Source organism: Lithobates pipiens, unplaced genomic scaffold, assembly GCF_037356315.1.
Source record: "Lithobates pipiens isolate NorthernLeopardFrog02 unplaced genomic scaffold, aLitPip1_a1.2 Scaffold_8, whole genome shotgun sequence".
Taxonomy (NCBI): domain Eukaryota; kingdom Metazoa; phylum Chordata; class Amphibia; order Anura; family Ranidae; genus Lithobates; species Lithobates pipiens.
The window spans coordinates 509,645,901-509,661,335 of record NW_027507903.1 but is presented as its reverse complement, the minus strand read 5'-3'; the positions used below and the strand labels follow the sequence as shown (position 1 = coordinate 509,661,335).

At 48.9% G+C, this 15,435-nt stretch overlaps 1 protein-coding gene across 1 annotated transcript in view; it reads right to left on the bottom strand.

Moving 5' to 3' along the window:
• SMC1B (structural maintenance of chromosomes 1B) overlaps positions 1–15,435 on the bottom strand; it is a 255,680-nt gene that overhangs the window by 34,580 nt on the left and 205,665 nt on the right. The window contains exons 18-19 of the mRNA XM_077469356.1: positions 1,532–1,685; positions 1,316–1,408 (exon numbers count right to left, since the gene is read on the bottom strand). Coding sequence (XP_077325482.1) covers positions 1,316–1,408; positions 1,532–1,685 — 247 coding nt within the window. The remainder of the gene's footprint in view (positions 1–1,315; positions 1,409–1,531; positions 1,686–15,435) is intronic.

The following is a 15,435-nucleotide window of genomic DNA, read 5'->3' as shown; positions in this document are numbered from 1 at the left end:
AGCAAGCTGCGCTAAACATAAAGCTGCTGGTTTGCGCTGAGAGATACCGCCGTGCAGATGCTTCAATCTCTGCACTAAGGATGAGCTCAGGCGTGTTCGCATACTCCACGTGCAGAGCCCGCCAGGAAGTCGGTGCAGCACTAATCACAGGCAGTGACACATTGCCACAATGCACGGCTGCAGAGATCGAGAAATGTCTCACTGCCTGTGATTAGCGCAGAGCTGCGCCGACTTCCTGGCTGGCTCTGCACATGGAGTATGCGAACATGCCTGAGCTCATCCTTACTCTGCACATTGAATGGTTTCCTTTTTTTTTTCCACAGAACTTTTTTGAAATGTCATCAGTGTCATTTCAACAGTGTCCCACCCACAGCTGCAGCATTGCGATGCTGTGGTTTGTGCTGCAACCCGATATGCTAACAAAATAAATAAAATATAATTTTTTTTTTCAGTGCACAACTGCTGTGGTGTGAAACATCCTTCTTTTCTTAAATGAAGCTCATGAGATGCAACCTGCATGGACAGTCACCTGACCATGGATACAAATAGGCTTGGAATATGGAGCTCAGAAAGCTTTTTTTAAAACCAGATATTAGGCGCGTGTGTGTGTGGCGAAAATGTGGGGAATGTGACGTTTTGTTTTTCTTTTGGCTTGAAGTTCTATTGAATGTATACTTACTGAAAGTTCTCTTATAAATTTGTCAGGACAACCATAAGACAGAGGTCACATTTCTTGATGGAAATAGCCATGCTACATATTTTCCATATACACAAAAAGGTTTTCCGAAAAACAAGCTTTATATATAGAGGGGATACCCTCCAAATATGTATGAAAAATTGAATAAAAAATATTTTACAGATATATATCTGGAGTACAGTCTTGTTTTAAGATTGCTTGTCTGTCGAAAACATATATACTTCGGGGTATGAGTCAATGTAGCCTGGATTAGCAGTTGTCACTGGCTGTGTGGAAGACTTGTTACAGATAGCTTATAGAGGACATACACATAACAATGTACATTCTTCTAGGTAAACCTGTCAGTGGTCCCTGGGGATTGAAGCTAGGGGACTGCCATGGAAAAAAAGCCCTATTGAACCCTACTGCACAAGAATCAACATTTCCAAGTGTTATACAACAAGCCCCAGTATAGCCAGACTTCCTGGAATGGGCAGTTGAGATTAAAACCTCCTTGGGGGCAGGGACTACAGCGCTTAGTCCTGTGAAACCTTTTAAGTGCTGACTAACATGTTGACAAATTTCTAAAATATACAGGAAACAAGGACAGAGTAGTAATAAGCAGCAATAAAAAGCTACCTTTAAATTATGAGGAAGATCATCATAGTCTATGCGAATAGTACCTTCTCTTTCATAGATTTCAGCAGTAGTTCGGGTGCTTTCACTTTCTACCTGCAGTTAAACAGATTTTTTTTCCAGTCTGTCACAATATTTAGTTGTCTAATACAGATTATATTTTTGTTTTAAATAACTTGTGTACACAAACCATACTAGGGATGGAGGTCTGGATCTCACCTCGACTTCCATGATATCTTCCAAGGAGCCAGCTAGCAGAGTTATATTCAAATCTTGTACTTTACAATCCAGGAGTAAATTATGTCTTTCTAACTTTTTCTGCTCCATCAGACTTTCAATGGTCATTGCTTCCTTCTGTTTCTTGCCAATTTCCCTTCAGATGCAAAACATAAATATTTAGAAGGTAAATTTTGTTTAGTCTCTCACTTCTCTAGTAATGAATGTAGAAAACCTGGAATTTTGAATTCCATAAATTCCTTATATCGTATTATAGTAGAGTGCATAAGACTTATTCTTAGAACATGAGTTAAAAGCAGGCTACCATCAGGTGATTGGAAAGGGACAAAAAACTTGCTAGGGTCACCCCCTAGTGTGCATGCTCATAACCAGCCCACTCTGTGACTATGTTTTTTAAGCAAAGCAATAAAGAGTGATGAAGATATGAAAGGGAGTGGGGCTGTGTCCTGTCCTGTACTCCAAGATAAGGAATTTACAGTCAACATTGGTACTATCTTAAATCGTACAATACAGGACTTGTATTTATAGACCATGGGTGGGACATCCTCAAGCAATAAATCGAGCGGTCCCATAAAAAAACTTAGGTTTAAGAACCTAAAAACACTCTGTTGTGATATGGCTGAACCAGAGTGACTCCAGCTTTATAAGTTCATATAAGATTAACTTGGGTTAACCTATTTGTTAGTTTAAACTCTGTATTTACAGACTGTAGCAGTTTTCCTATAAAGCATACATATAAGAAAATATAGCTTGCATAAGCAGTTTAATATGTACTGTCTAAATAAAGAAATTGTGTCACAATATGTCTAGGCAAGATAAGTAGCTTAAAGCACCTTGTGGCCAAAGCTCACATCAACAAAGACCTAAACATCCACCTGGTAGAACATGGGGATTGTGTGCACAGAGATCCAGGTGGTAGGCTTGCACATCTGGAAAACAGATGCTTGATGCTGAAACCCTAGAGCAGGGATCCTCAAACTACGGCCCTCCAGCTATTGCGAAACTACACATCCCATGAGACATTGCAAAACTCTGACATTCACAGACATGACTAGGCATGATGGGAATTGTAGTTCCTGAACAACTGGAGGGCCGTAGTTTGAAGACCCATGCCCTAGAGACACAAACAGCCCTGGTGGAATGAGCTCCGAGGGGGAAGGGAAGAATCATTCCCTTTTCAATAGGATTAGGGTTCTTGACAAACTAGTTTGTCGCCTACTGTGATGCACAGAAAGCATTAATGAGGTAGGTAAATGGGAATATGCAGAAAGGCATCTTGGATGTCAGAGGATGCAAGGTTTTCACTTTGTCTCAGAGAGTTAATAAGTGACCTTGTGGCTTCTATACAAAATGTTAAAACTAGAAGGTATTTTTCTTTAGGAATTTTAGGTCCAGGATAGGACAAATGACCCAGATAGGTTTTGAATTAGCTGGAATGACCACTCTCTGTTGAAAATAAATAAATAAAAAAAAGACGATGCAGGACATCCAGCAGATCAGACTGAGCACAGAATTTTGAAACTTTTCACTGTTGAGAAAGGATCTTTCCTCCTGTGACATCAATTTGTCAAGTGCCTCACCAAAGAGACATCCACCTTTGTGTGATGTATCCGTTACAGGCAGCTTCAGCTGGCTAAGCTTTGAGCCACAAGATTCTGCACATTTAACAGAAATCAGAGCCATTTCATAGATGTGTCATGACTTATTCTAATGTAGGGCATCCGTACTAAAGAGCAAAACAAAAGCTAATTGCTCAGTCAAGGAACAGTCCTGGAACACAGGATCATATTTGTTGTTCATTGCTCTAGTCCAATTAGCTGTGGTTTGACAAATAAAAATTGCAGCAATAGGTGATTGCAGAGATGGACTTGCGAGCATAAAGAGTGCTTTAACCACCTCAGTACAGTGCACTTACACTCCATTCCTGACCAGACCAATTTTCAGCTTTCAGCGCTCTCACAGTTTGAGTGACAATTACTCAGTCATGCAACACTGTACCCATATGAAACTTGCGTCCTTTTTTTTCCACACAAATAGAGCTTTCTTTTAGTGGTATTTAATTACTAGTGGTTTATTTTTATTTTTTGTGCTATAAATAAAAAAATACGTCAATTTTGTGAAAAAAAAATGCCTTTTTCTTTGTTTCGGTCATCAAATTTTGCTAATTAGTAATTTTTCTTCATAAATTTTGGCCAAAATGTATACTGCTACATATCTTTGGTAAAAATAACCCACATTAGTGTATATTATTTGGTCTTTGTGAAAGTTATAGAGTCTACAAACTATGGTGCCAATCACTGAAAATTGATCACATCTGATCAGGCCTTCAGTACATCAGGTGTATCTCATTTCTTGAGACACTAACAAGTCAGGAAAGTACAAATACCCCCCAAATGACCCCTGGTGAGCATGGTGAGTTTTTTTAAGTTGTCATTTTTCCCCACAATTCCTTGCAAAACGAAGATTTATTTATTTTTTACAAAATTGTCATATTATCAGGTTATTTCTCACACACAGCATATGCATACAACAAATTACACCCCAAAATACATTCTGCTACTCTTCCTGAGTATGGCGATACCACATTTGTGAGACTTTTACACAGCCTGGCCACATACAGAGCACCAACATTGAAGTGGCTACTTCAGACGTTCTACGAGCAAAAATGACACATCTCATTTCACAACCACCTATTACACTTTTGAAGGCCCTGGAGTACCAGTACAATGGAATTGCCCATAAAATGACCCCATTTTGGAAAGCAAACACCCCAACGTATATATTCTATGAGGCATGGGCTGCAGATACGTACTCGGGTACTCTGATGGCCTGGTGACAGGTTCTCTGATGGCCTGGTATTTGGGTACTCTGAAGGGCAGTGATAGGTACTCAGGTACTCATATGGACTGTGACAGGTACTCGGGTACTTTGATGGGCTGTGACAGGTACTCGAGTACTCGGATGGACTGTGACAGGTACTCGGGTACTCAGATGGGCTGTGACAGGTACTGGGGTAATCTGATGGGCTGTTTACCAGCATTGGTGATGAGCAGTGTTCCCGGGAGTGTGGGGGTGTGACCATCTGTGATCGGCCTTGACTTCACGGCTGAACACGTGGAAAACAGCCATGCGCAATGGCTGTTCACCCCCCTCGGTGATGAGCGGTGTCTCCGTGACACGCCGCCACCGAAGGAACAGGGATGTGCGTGCGCACGATTTCCCTGTTTTAAAGGGAGGACGTCATATGACGCCCTCCCGCCACAATAGGTGCGCCGCCTGGCCGCCAGTCAGAATCTAGTTAAACTACTTCAAGGTCTACCCTATAGCAGTTTTACTGCTACAGGGCGGCACCTGTGTGCCTGATCACATTATATATACACGGGATCAAGCTCTTCCGGGAAGGGGGTGCGCATGCGTGCCGCCGGGGGCTAGCTCTGCTGTGATCACACATGTAGCGATATGGCTGAACCGGAGTGACTTCATCTTTATAAGTTCATATAAGTTGGGTTAATCTGCTAGTTAGTTTAAGTTCTGTATTCACAGACTGTAGCAGTTTTCTATAAAGCATACATATAAGAAAATATAGCTTGCATAAGCAGTTTTATTCTGTACTGTCTAAATAAAGAAATTGTGTCTCAATATACATTGTAAAGCGTTGCGTAAACTGTTGGCGCTATATAAATCGTGAATAATAATAATATGTCTGGGCCACCCCAGACATGACATAGGGAAGCAGTACTCATGACTATGAGTCATGAAAGCAGATAGCATAATTAATGATGTGTAATGATATTTAATGTACACCTCTGTATTAACCACACCCATGTTTTTTGCAATGATTGGCTAATAATAGCATATATAAGTTGTATACCCGCCCAGAATTAATCCAGATAAGCTTTGAACATCAACTTTGACTACTCTCTTCTTACGTTCAGAAAGAAGCTGTCTCCTCAGTACTACAGTGCTGAGCGGGTTTTGTAAGTGTGGTAATTGCCATAATTATACCTAGCTGGTCTTTTTCAGGTATATAGAAATACCATTTCAATCCACTACAACACACACAGCAGGAGTCCAGTGGCGGGATACCGCAGACTTGATGTCCGCCGTCACCTGACGATGATTGAGCACAGAGGTAGAACGCCTGCACTTTCACAAAGTGATTGAGGGCTTTTAAGTCCAAGATTGGACGTACCCCTTCCTTCTTGGGAACTACAAAACACATTTGAGTAGAATCCCTGGAAACGTTCCGATTCCGGAACTGGTGCAACCACCCCCGCCACTCAGCAGGTCCCTTACTGCCCCCAAGAGGGCCTCCCAGCAAGCCGGGGATACGGGTATGCTGGAGGGGAAGAATCATCTGTTTAGCAGCCAAGAGAGAAACTATCTTGTAGCCTGAAGAAATCAGATCACAGACCCATTGGTCAGATATCCGAGAGGACCACCGGGCTGCAAACTCCCGAAGGCTACCGACCACCCAAGACATGGGTGGGGAGCAAACCTTCAGACTTGTTAGGCTTGCGGTTCCAGGGACATTTTTGTCCTTCCGCAGTCTTCCTGTCAGGCTTGGGACGTTTAGGCGAAGCTCCAGTCAAACGAAAAAGCCGCTTGTGAGCAGAAAAAGAGGGCCCTTGCCTACGGTGTGACTCTTACCACCAGTGGCATTTTTAATAACGTCATCCAAAGAGGCTCCAAAGAGCTGGTCGCCAAGGAAGGGAAGATCCGTCAGGGCTTTTTTTGGATGCCTGATCAGCAGACCAGAATTTTAACCAAATCAGGCGCCTCAGCACCACTGCTGACACTGAAGCTCTGGATAACAGAGGAAGGGTATCCAGGGCCACGTCACAAACATACTTAAGGCCTTGCAATAGTTGGTCTGCTAGTTCCACGCAGGAGAAGCCTGTTGCTTTCCCAATTCGCGGTGCAAAAGTTTTGCCCACTCTGTCTGCGACACAAGTGCGGATGCCAGTACTGGTCGCACGGCTGACCCCACAACCGTAAACAAGGAACGAGCCACTGCCTTGGCCTTCCTGTCTGTGGGATCCTTAAATGCAGGAGTCCCCTCTACTAGGGTCATAGTTACTTTATTCAACCTGCATACTGGGGGGGTTCACGACCGGAGGAGTCGACCACTTCTTGAGAAGGCTTTCCTCAAAGGGGTAACACACCGCCATGGATTTGGGGACAGAAAAGGTCCGTTGCAGGCGACCCCATTCCCTGTAAATGAACTTGTCAAAATAAGTCAGATACGGGTACACCTTAGGTGAACATGCTGGCTTGTGGGACCCAAAAGGAACCGCTACATCAGCAGAGGGATCTGTTGGCTCCTGAATCTTCAGGGTATCATGCACAGCTGTGAAAAGCACTTTATCGCGCACTGACCCGGACGGGGACTCATCCTCACTGTCCTAATGGTCCTGGCCAGCTTCTTTGCACCCTTTTGCCCATGTGCCGCCTCCATCTGGGCAATGAACGAATTGAGGACCGCCGTCAGGTTGTCCATGGGCACTGCGCAGTCCGAAGGTGACCCGGTTGCAATTGCCTGGATTTCGGGGGAAGAAACACCAGTTTCTGAAGCCATGCTGACCCTACCCTGTCTGCCACCCAAAGGGGTCTTAGGACAGTCCCACCCTCCTTACTGCCGCTGGTTGAGGGGCTCTTTCCCGCCGGACTCGTCAGCCTGAGAAGTTCTGCGCTATCCAGCAAGTAGTACCTGTAGTCCCTATTGGCGTCCAGGTTGCAGAGGAAAACAGTGCTGTGTAGGTGGAAGCAGCTACAAATGGCGCTAAAACCGCTCTGGTGTGCTCAGGCTTCAAGAAAATAGCCACCCAGCACAAGGACATAAAACACAGGGAAAATGGCTATGAGCGCACAGGAGCACATGCTGCCTCTAGAGCACATCAAAAAACGTGTTCAAGCTTCAAGAAAATGGCCGCCGGTGTCCTGTATAGGAACAATCACCAGGAAAATTGCTGCTGATGCCCAGGAGAGCATGCTGCCCTTGCCCACACCTAAAATGGCTGCTCCATGAGGTACAAGGAGAAAACAATGCACCTTCCCATTGCATGATGAACAGGACCCAGGACACAGCTAGCCAGCGCAACCCCACCCCTCAGGTGAGAGCCCCCGGAGAGACCCTGCATAGACACACACACCGCTCAGCAGCATCCCCAGATGGAAGGGGGAGGAAGAGAGGACAGAGAGAGAAGAGAGGGAGGTGAGGGACCCCCGAATCGACCTCCCAGGGAATGCCCAGCTGTTCAGCCCTGCTGAAGGAAGGCAGGGAGAGCTGTACTTACCAGTCCTGAAGAGCAGGGAGACATTCCATCACAGACCCACTACTGTGATGCAGACATCAGTAGCCTGGTCATATGTATGCCCTGGAGCATAAAAGCTCACCAACCACCTCTGGAGCTGAGGTTTCGTCGTGGCCTGCCTAGCGCGCAACTGCGTCCTGCACACGCTCAATGGCCAGACTGGGGAGACCACAAGGATAAGAGTATCCAGCCTGTCCCTAGTCTGGCCACCATGATCAAAGGCCTTATTTTGGAAGCATACCTAATGCCTGACATCAGCATGAATCTGTCCCACTTTCTTTGGCATTTCCCCAAACTGTAGCAATTTGTCCATCAGTGGAGGACCATCCATAGGGGGCGCTCGGGCACCTCCCCCCCCCAAGTTGTTAAAAAAAAAGTCACTTTAAGCGTGACCAGGCACCGATCTATGGGAAGCTGATTTGCCCGTGTTTAGGGCGTGTGCAGGATGCAAGCTGTGCGCCCGCACAAACTCCCACTCTACTGGGATTCGTCAGTCTACCTATAGTAGTGGCTAGGATTGGTGCAGTGGGGACTGGAGGAGAGGACAGTGGGCTGTACTATTTGCGACACTGTGGGGGTGGAGTCGACAGAGAGGACAGTGGGCGCCTGGGCGGTGGTATTTTCATTTCCGGTTTTCCGGCCACAGTGGGGGTGGAGTAGGTGTGCGTGCGGCGAAGGTAAGTGCTGGCACACTCTTCTCTCGGTCAGGGCCAGGCATAAACTGCCCATCGGGTCTACCAGGAGTAGAACGAGTGCAGAGGAAACTTATGTTACAGCTGTGTGTGTGGCTGTCCTTCCAGATCACGAGCTTAGCGTCATGTCATTATTCAATTGCACTGTATAACTAGACATGGAGAAGAGGTGAGCGCTGCGGGGGGACGACAGAGGAACATATGGGGCACCAAAGCAGCATGGGAGGACAAGTGGAGCATAATGGGGGACCAGAGCAGCATGGGAGGAGAGAGGAGCATAATGAGGGACCAGAGAAGCATGGGGGAGAGGGAGAGATGAGTATAATGGGGGACCAGAGCAGCATATGGGGGGGGGGGAAGATGAGCATAATGGGGGACCAGAGCAGCATGGGGGGGAGATGAGCATATGTTACAGCTGCGTGTGTGGCTGTCCTTCCAGATCACATGAGCTTAGCGTCATGTCATTGTTCAGTTGTACTGTATAACTAGACCTGGAGAAGAGGTGAGCTCTGTGGGGGGAGGGGCTTGGACGGACACAGAGGAACATATAGGGGACCAGAGCAGCATGGGGGGACAAGAGCAGCATGGGGGGGGGGAAGAGGAGCATAATGGGGGACCATAGCAGCATGGGGGGGGGGGGAGATGAGCATAATGAGGGACCAGAGGAGCATGGGGGAGGGAGAGAGATGAGCATAATGGGGGACCAGAGCAGCATGGGGGGGGGGGGGGGTGGGGTGGGGGGGGGCAGTAGGCTGCATGTGTGGTTTGTTTTATTCCTCTCCCTCATGTCAGTGAGAACAGAGATGTTAAAGCGGGACTGTACTGGGGAAAAAAATATTAAAAGCCAGCAGCTATAAATACTACAGCTGCTGACTTTTAATAAATGGACACTCACCTGTCCCGGGGTCCAGCGATGCCGGCAGCCGAGGCCGATCGATCGCTCGGCAGCTGCCGCCACCATTCTAGGTGAGGGAATCAGGAAGTGAAGCGAATCGGCTTCACTTCCCGGTTCCCTACTGCGCATGCGCGAGTCGCGTAGCGCAATAGGAATTGTCCGCGCTGTCTCTGGGACCCGTGTGTGTCCCAGCAGACAGCGCGGCAGGACAGGAAGAGGCATAGACTCCCACGGGAGTCTATGCCCGGAAGTGGGTGTAAATACCTGTCTTTGACAGGTATCTCCACCCCCCTCCCCCCTGAAAGGTGCCAATTGTGACACCGGAGGGGAGGAGGGTTCCGATCAGCGGAAGTTCCACTTTAGGGTGGAACCCCGCTTTAAAGTCTCTCCCACACTGCTATCTGCATAGTTCCCAGCAGGAGGTCTGGCTGTGGTTTTACCCAAATGCAGCTTGAGGCCGACTGGTCTGCTGCCCTGTCACTCACCTCTCCACCTGTCTCCTGAAATCCAGGCTGTGCTGGGGAGTACAATGTGCAGCCTGGAGAATAAAATGTCTGCTGGAGCAAGAGGGGTAAGAGCCAGTAGCCCCTCTTGTCACAGTTATGTACCCTGACCCCTATTTACCATCAATGGTGAACATGAGCGCAGAACGGGTGAAGCAATGCAACATGTGTGATGGAACATAGGGAATGCAGACCCTGTATGTATGCGTATGTGTGGGCTTTACTTCATTTAATGGGGGAGCTCCAGTGTGTCCTGAGCAGGAACAATGTACTCACAATGGGGGACCCCATGTCATGTGGATTAGGGGGACTACACTCATTAAGAGACCCCTGTGTGCCTGGATGTCATGTGTGTATATATAGCTAGCTGTATACACTATATACAGACATTGTGAGTACATCTCTCCTGTATATAGGAAGGAAGAAGGTAGGTGTATATAGCTATACAATACCCAGGACAGATGTACTCACAATATGCGTATACAGCTACAGTATATATACCCACACCTTCTTCCTTCCTGTATATATATCCCCTTCTTATCCAAACTCCTTGAACGTCTGGTCTACAACCGACTGAGCGTCCACCTCACTGATAATAGCCTTCTTGATCCCCTTCAGTCTGGATTTCGTCCTCAACACTCCACAGAAACTGCTCTCCTAAAACTAACAAATGATCTACTAACGGCCAAAACCAATCGACATTATTCGGTACTCCTGGACCTCTCTGCTGCCTTTGACACGGTTGACCACCCCCTTCTCCTCAAAAAACTCCACACCTTTGGTCTCCTTGACTGTACTCTTCGCTGGTTCTCTTCCTACTTATCCAACCGCACCTTTACCGTTTCTTACAACTCTACTTCCTCCTCTGCTCTTCCTTTCTCTGTTGGAGTCCCCCAAGGTTCTGTTCTTGGACCGCTCCCATTTTCAATCTACACTTCCTCCCTGGGTCATCTGATAGCCTCCCATGGCTTCCAATACCACCTTTACGCTGACGACACCCAAATCTATTTCTCTACCCCTCAGCTCATTCACTCTGTCTCCTCACTTATCACTAATTTACTATCAGATGTGACTGGATGTCACACCACTTCCTCAAACTCAATCTATCCAAAACCGAACTTGTAATTTTTCATCCCCCATATGCCCCTTCTCCTGATCTCACTGTCCAAATTGATGGCACAACCATAAGCCCATCCCCACATGCCAAGGTTCTAGGTGTAGTCCTGGACTCTGACCTCTCCTTCAAGCAACACATCCAATCACTGTCCATATCCTGCCGCCTCAACCTCCGCAACATCTCCAAAATATGCCCCTTTCTAACCAATGACACAACAAAGCTCTTAATTCACTCGCTGGTCATCTCTCGCCTCGACTACTGCAGCTCCCTTCTCATTGGCTTACCTCTACATAGTCTATCACCTCTTCAATCCATCATGAATGCTGCTGCCAGAATCATCCACCTTACCAATCGCTCGGTCTCTGCTACTCCTCTCTGTCAATCCCTCCACTGGCTTCTGCTCAGCCAAAGAATTAAATTTAAAATACTTACAACTACGTACAAAGCCATTCACAACTCTGCCCCCAGCTACATCACTAGCTTAGTCTCTAAATACCAACCCACTCGTTCTCTTCGTTCCTCTCAAGACCCTTTGCTCTCTACCTCCCTCATCTCCTCCTCCCATGCTCGCCTCCAGGACTTTTCCAAAGCCTCTCCAATCCTATGGAATGCCCTACCCCAATCTGTCCGCCTATCTCCTACTTTATTAGCTTTTAGGTGATCTCTGAAAACCCTTCTCTTCAGAGAAGCCTATCCTACCCACACCTAACAACTGTATTTTCCTTTTCTCCATCAGCTCATCCCCCACAGTTGTTACCTTTTTTGTTTCAACTTGACCCTCCCTTCTAGATTGTAAGCTCTAACGAGCAGGGCCCTCTAGTCCCTCCTGTATTGATTTATATGGTAAGTGTACTGTCTGCCCTCATGTTGTAAAGCGCTGTGCAAACTGTTGACGCTATATAAATCCTGAATAATAATAATATACACCTTGCTCAATCATCATTGACTGTAGATATGTTAAAAGGCTGGCCATAGGCCAGCCTGTATTTGTAGGAGGAGCCTGAGAGGGCTATTTAAACCTCCTCCTCCGTCAGGGCCATTGTTGTCGGGATCTCTGGGTGATGCCGACACTGCTGGCTTCTTGCTGAGTGATAATCACGTGTCACGTTGGGGTGGGGGGGTGCGAGGCACTACCGAGGATACCCTCCGCCGGCCACCCACCCCCTCTTCACTCTGATCCCCTTCTGCCTTCTGTTCTCCCGGGGTGCCCGGTGGGGGAGGGGTGGGGTGTGGTATCGGCGTGCCCGCCAGCTTTTCTCCTAAGCTGATCCAACGCCACGTGGGGGGCGTCCGCCTGCTTTCTCCCGGTGTTCCATGTGGGGGGGGGGGGGGGGGGTGCCAGCTGCCTTTCGCCACCAGATCTGGGGGGCCGCTCCCCTGCTTCTCCCGGTGTTTCCGCCGGGGGGAGGGGGGTGATCGGCCGTATTTTCGTCCTCCACCTGCGCTTTCACCTCAGCTCTCCTGCTTGCAGCCTGCCCACTTCTCTTGGTTTCCCGCGGGGGGGAGGGGGGGGGTGATCGGCCGTCCTTCACCCACACTTTCCCCTCGGCTCTCATGCTGGCAGCCCGCCTGCTTCTCCCGGTATTCCCGCCGGGGGGAGGGGGGGGGGGTGATCGGCCGTCCTTCACCCATACTCTCCCCTCTGCTCTCCTGCAGCCAAACCCCCCGCATCTCTCTGTACTCTTGCGAGGGGGGGGGGGGGATGATCGGCTGTCCTTCCGTCATCCACTCACACTCTCCCCTCAGCTCTCCTGCAGGCAGCCCGCCCCCTCCTCCCGGTATTCCCACCGGGGGGAGGGGGGTGAGCGGTCATCCTCCACCTTACGATCTCCCCTCAGCTCTGGGTGGCCAGTGTGCAGCCACCCGGCGTTCATGGAGGGGGGAGGGTGTTCATCCATCTCCTCGCACCACTTCCTGGGCTCAGTCTCTCTCTCCCCCCCCCCCCCAAAAGTAAGGAAAAAAAATAAAATAATAAAAAATAAAATAAAACAGGATGGCAAGATAACCATGGAGGGTTCTATCTAAGCTTATTATTCAAGTATGATATTTGGTTTTACTTACATACCGTATATACTCGAGTATAAGCCGAGATTTTCAGCCTCTTTTTTGAGGCTGAAAGTGCCCCCCTCGGCTTATACTCGAGTCATCGCCGTCTGCCTGCCCGATCAGCATGTCGAGCAGACAGACGGCGGACATTCTACTATTCAAAAGCCGCGCCTCCGTCTGTGATAGGCGGAACACTCAATTTCCCAGCAGTCAGTGTTCCGCCTATCACGGACATCCGCTCATCCTCATACTACGGACGAGGATGAGAGGATGTCCGTGATAGGCGGAACACAGACTGCTGGGAAATTGAGTGTTCCGCCTATCACAGACGGAGGCGCGGCTTTTGAACAGAGGAATGGCCGCCGAGGCGCCGACGAAGAGCGGCGATCCTGGCATGGCAGAAGGACGGAGGCTCGGGACGGGACGGAGGCACGGGACGACGGAGGCACGGGACGACGGAGGCTCGGGACGACGGAGGCACGGGACGACGGAGGCACGGGACGACGGAGGCTCGGGACGACGGAGGCTCGGGACACAGGTAGGCTGGACACACAAGGCTGCACGGACACACACACAGGGATGGATGGACACACACACAGGGATGGATGGACACACACACAGGGATGGATGGATGGACACACACACAGGGATGGATGGATGGACACACACACAGGGATGGATGGATGGACACACACACAGGGATGGATGGATGGACACACACACAGGGATGGATGGATGGACACACACACAGGGATGGATGGACGGACACACACACAGGGATGGATGGACGGACACACACACAGGGATGGACGGACACACACACAGGGATGGACGGACACACAGGGATGGACAGGCATGTCTCACCCTCGGCTTATACACGAGTCAATAAGTTTCCCAGTTTTTTGGGGGTAAATTGGGGGCCTCGGCTTATATTCGGGTCGGCCTATACTCGAGTATATACGGTATGCTACTGTATTGGATGGTATGGTTTCCATGCACTACATGGCATAAGAGAGGAACCTTCCAAGGGGTATGGAGAGGAAATATAAACGCCATAATCACACTAGACGCGTAGAGCATAAGTGTTTAGAGATTAAATCTACACTTGTTTTCAGTCAGCTTTTTCCGTCATGGCGTTCTGTTCAGCATTTTCCGTCATTGCGTTCAGTCCAGCATTTCCGTCACAGCGTTCTGTCCAGCGTTTCCGTCACAGCGTTCTGTCCAGCGTTTCCGTCACAGCGTTCTGTCCAGCGTTTCCGTCACAGCGTTCTGTCCAGCGTTTCCGTCACAGCGTTCTGTCCAGCGTTTCCGTCACAGCGTTCTGTCCAGCGTTTCCGTCACAGCGTTCTGTCCAGCGTTTCCGTCACAGCGTTCTGTCCAGCGTTTCCGTCACAGCGTTCTGTACAGCGTTTCCGTCACAGCGTTCTGTACAGCGTTTCCGTCACAGCGTTCTGTCCAGCATTTCCGTCACAGCGTTCTGTCCAGCATTTCCGTCACAGCGTTCTGTCCAGCATTTCCGTCACAGCGTTCTGTCCAGCATTTCCGTCACAGCGTTCTGTCCAGCATTTCCGTCACAGCGTTCTGTCCAGCATTTCCGTCACAGCGTTCTGTCCAGCATTTCCGTCACAGCGTTCTGTCCAGCATTTCCGTCACAGCGTTCTGTCCAGCATTTCCGTCACAGCGTTCTGTCCAGCATTTCCGTCACAGCGTTCTGTCCAGCATTTCCGTCACAGCGTTCTGTCCAGCATTTCCGTCACAGCGTTCTGTCCAGCATTTCCGTCACAGCGTTCTGTCCAGCATTTCCGTCACAGCGTTCTGTCCAGCATTTCCGTCACAGCGTTCTGTCCAGCATTTCCGTCACAGCGTTCTGTCCAGCATTTCCGTCACAGCGTTCTGTCCAGCATTTCCGTCACAGCGTTCAGTCCAGCATTTCTGCAACAGCGTTCTGTGCAGCTTTTCCGTCACAGCGTTCTGTGCAACATTTCCGTCACAGCGCTCTGTGCAACATTTCCGTCACAGCGCTCTGAGCAACATTTCCGTCTCAGCGTTCTGTGCAACGTTTCCGTCACAGCGTTCTGTCCAGCGTTTCCGTCACAGCGTTCTGTCCAGCGTTTCCGTCACGGCGTTTCTGTCCAGCGTTTCCGTCACGGCGTTCTGTCCAGCGTTTCCGTCACAGCGTTTCCGTCACAGTGTTCTGTCCAGCGTTTCCGTCACAGCGTTCTGTCCAGCATTTCCGTCACAGCGTTCTGTCCAGCATTTCCGTCACAGCGTTCTGTCCAGCATTTCCGTCACAGCGTTCTGTCCAGCATTTCCGTCATA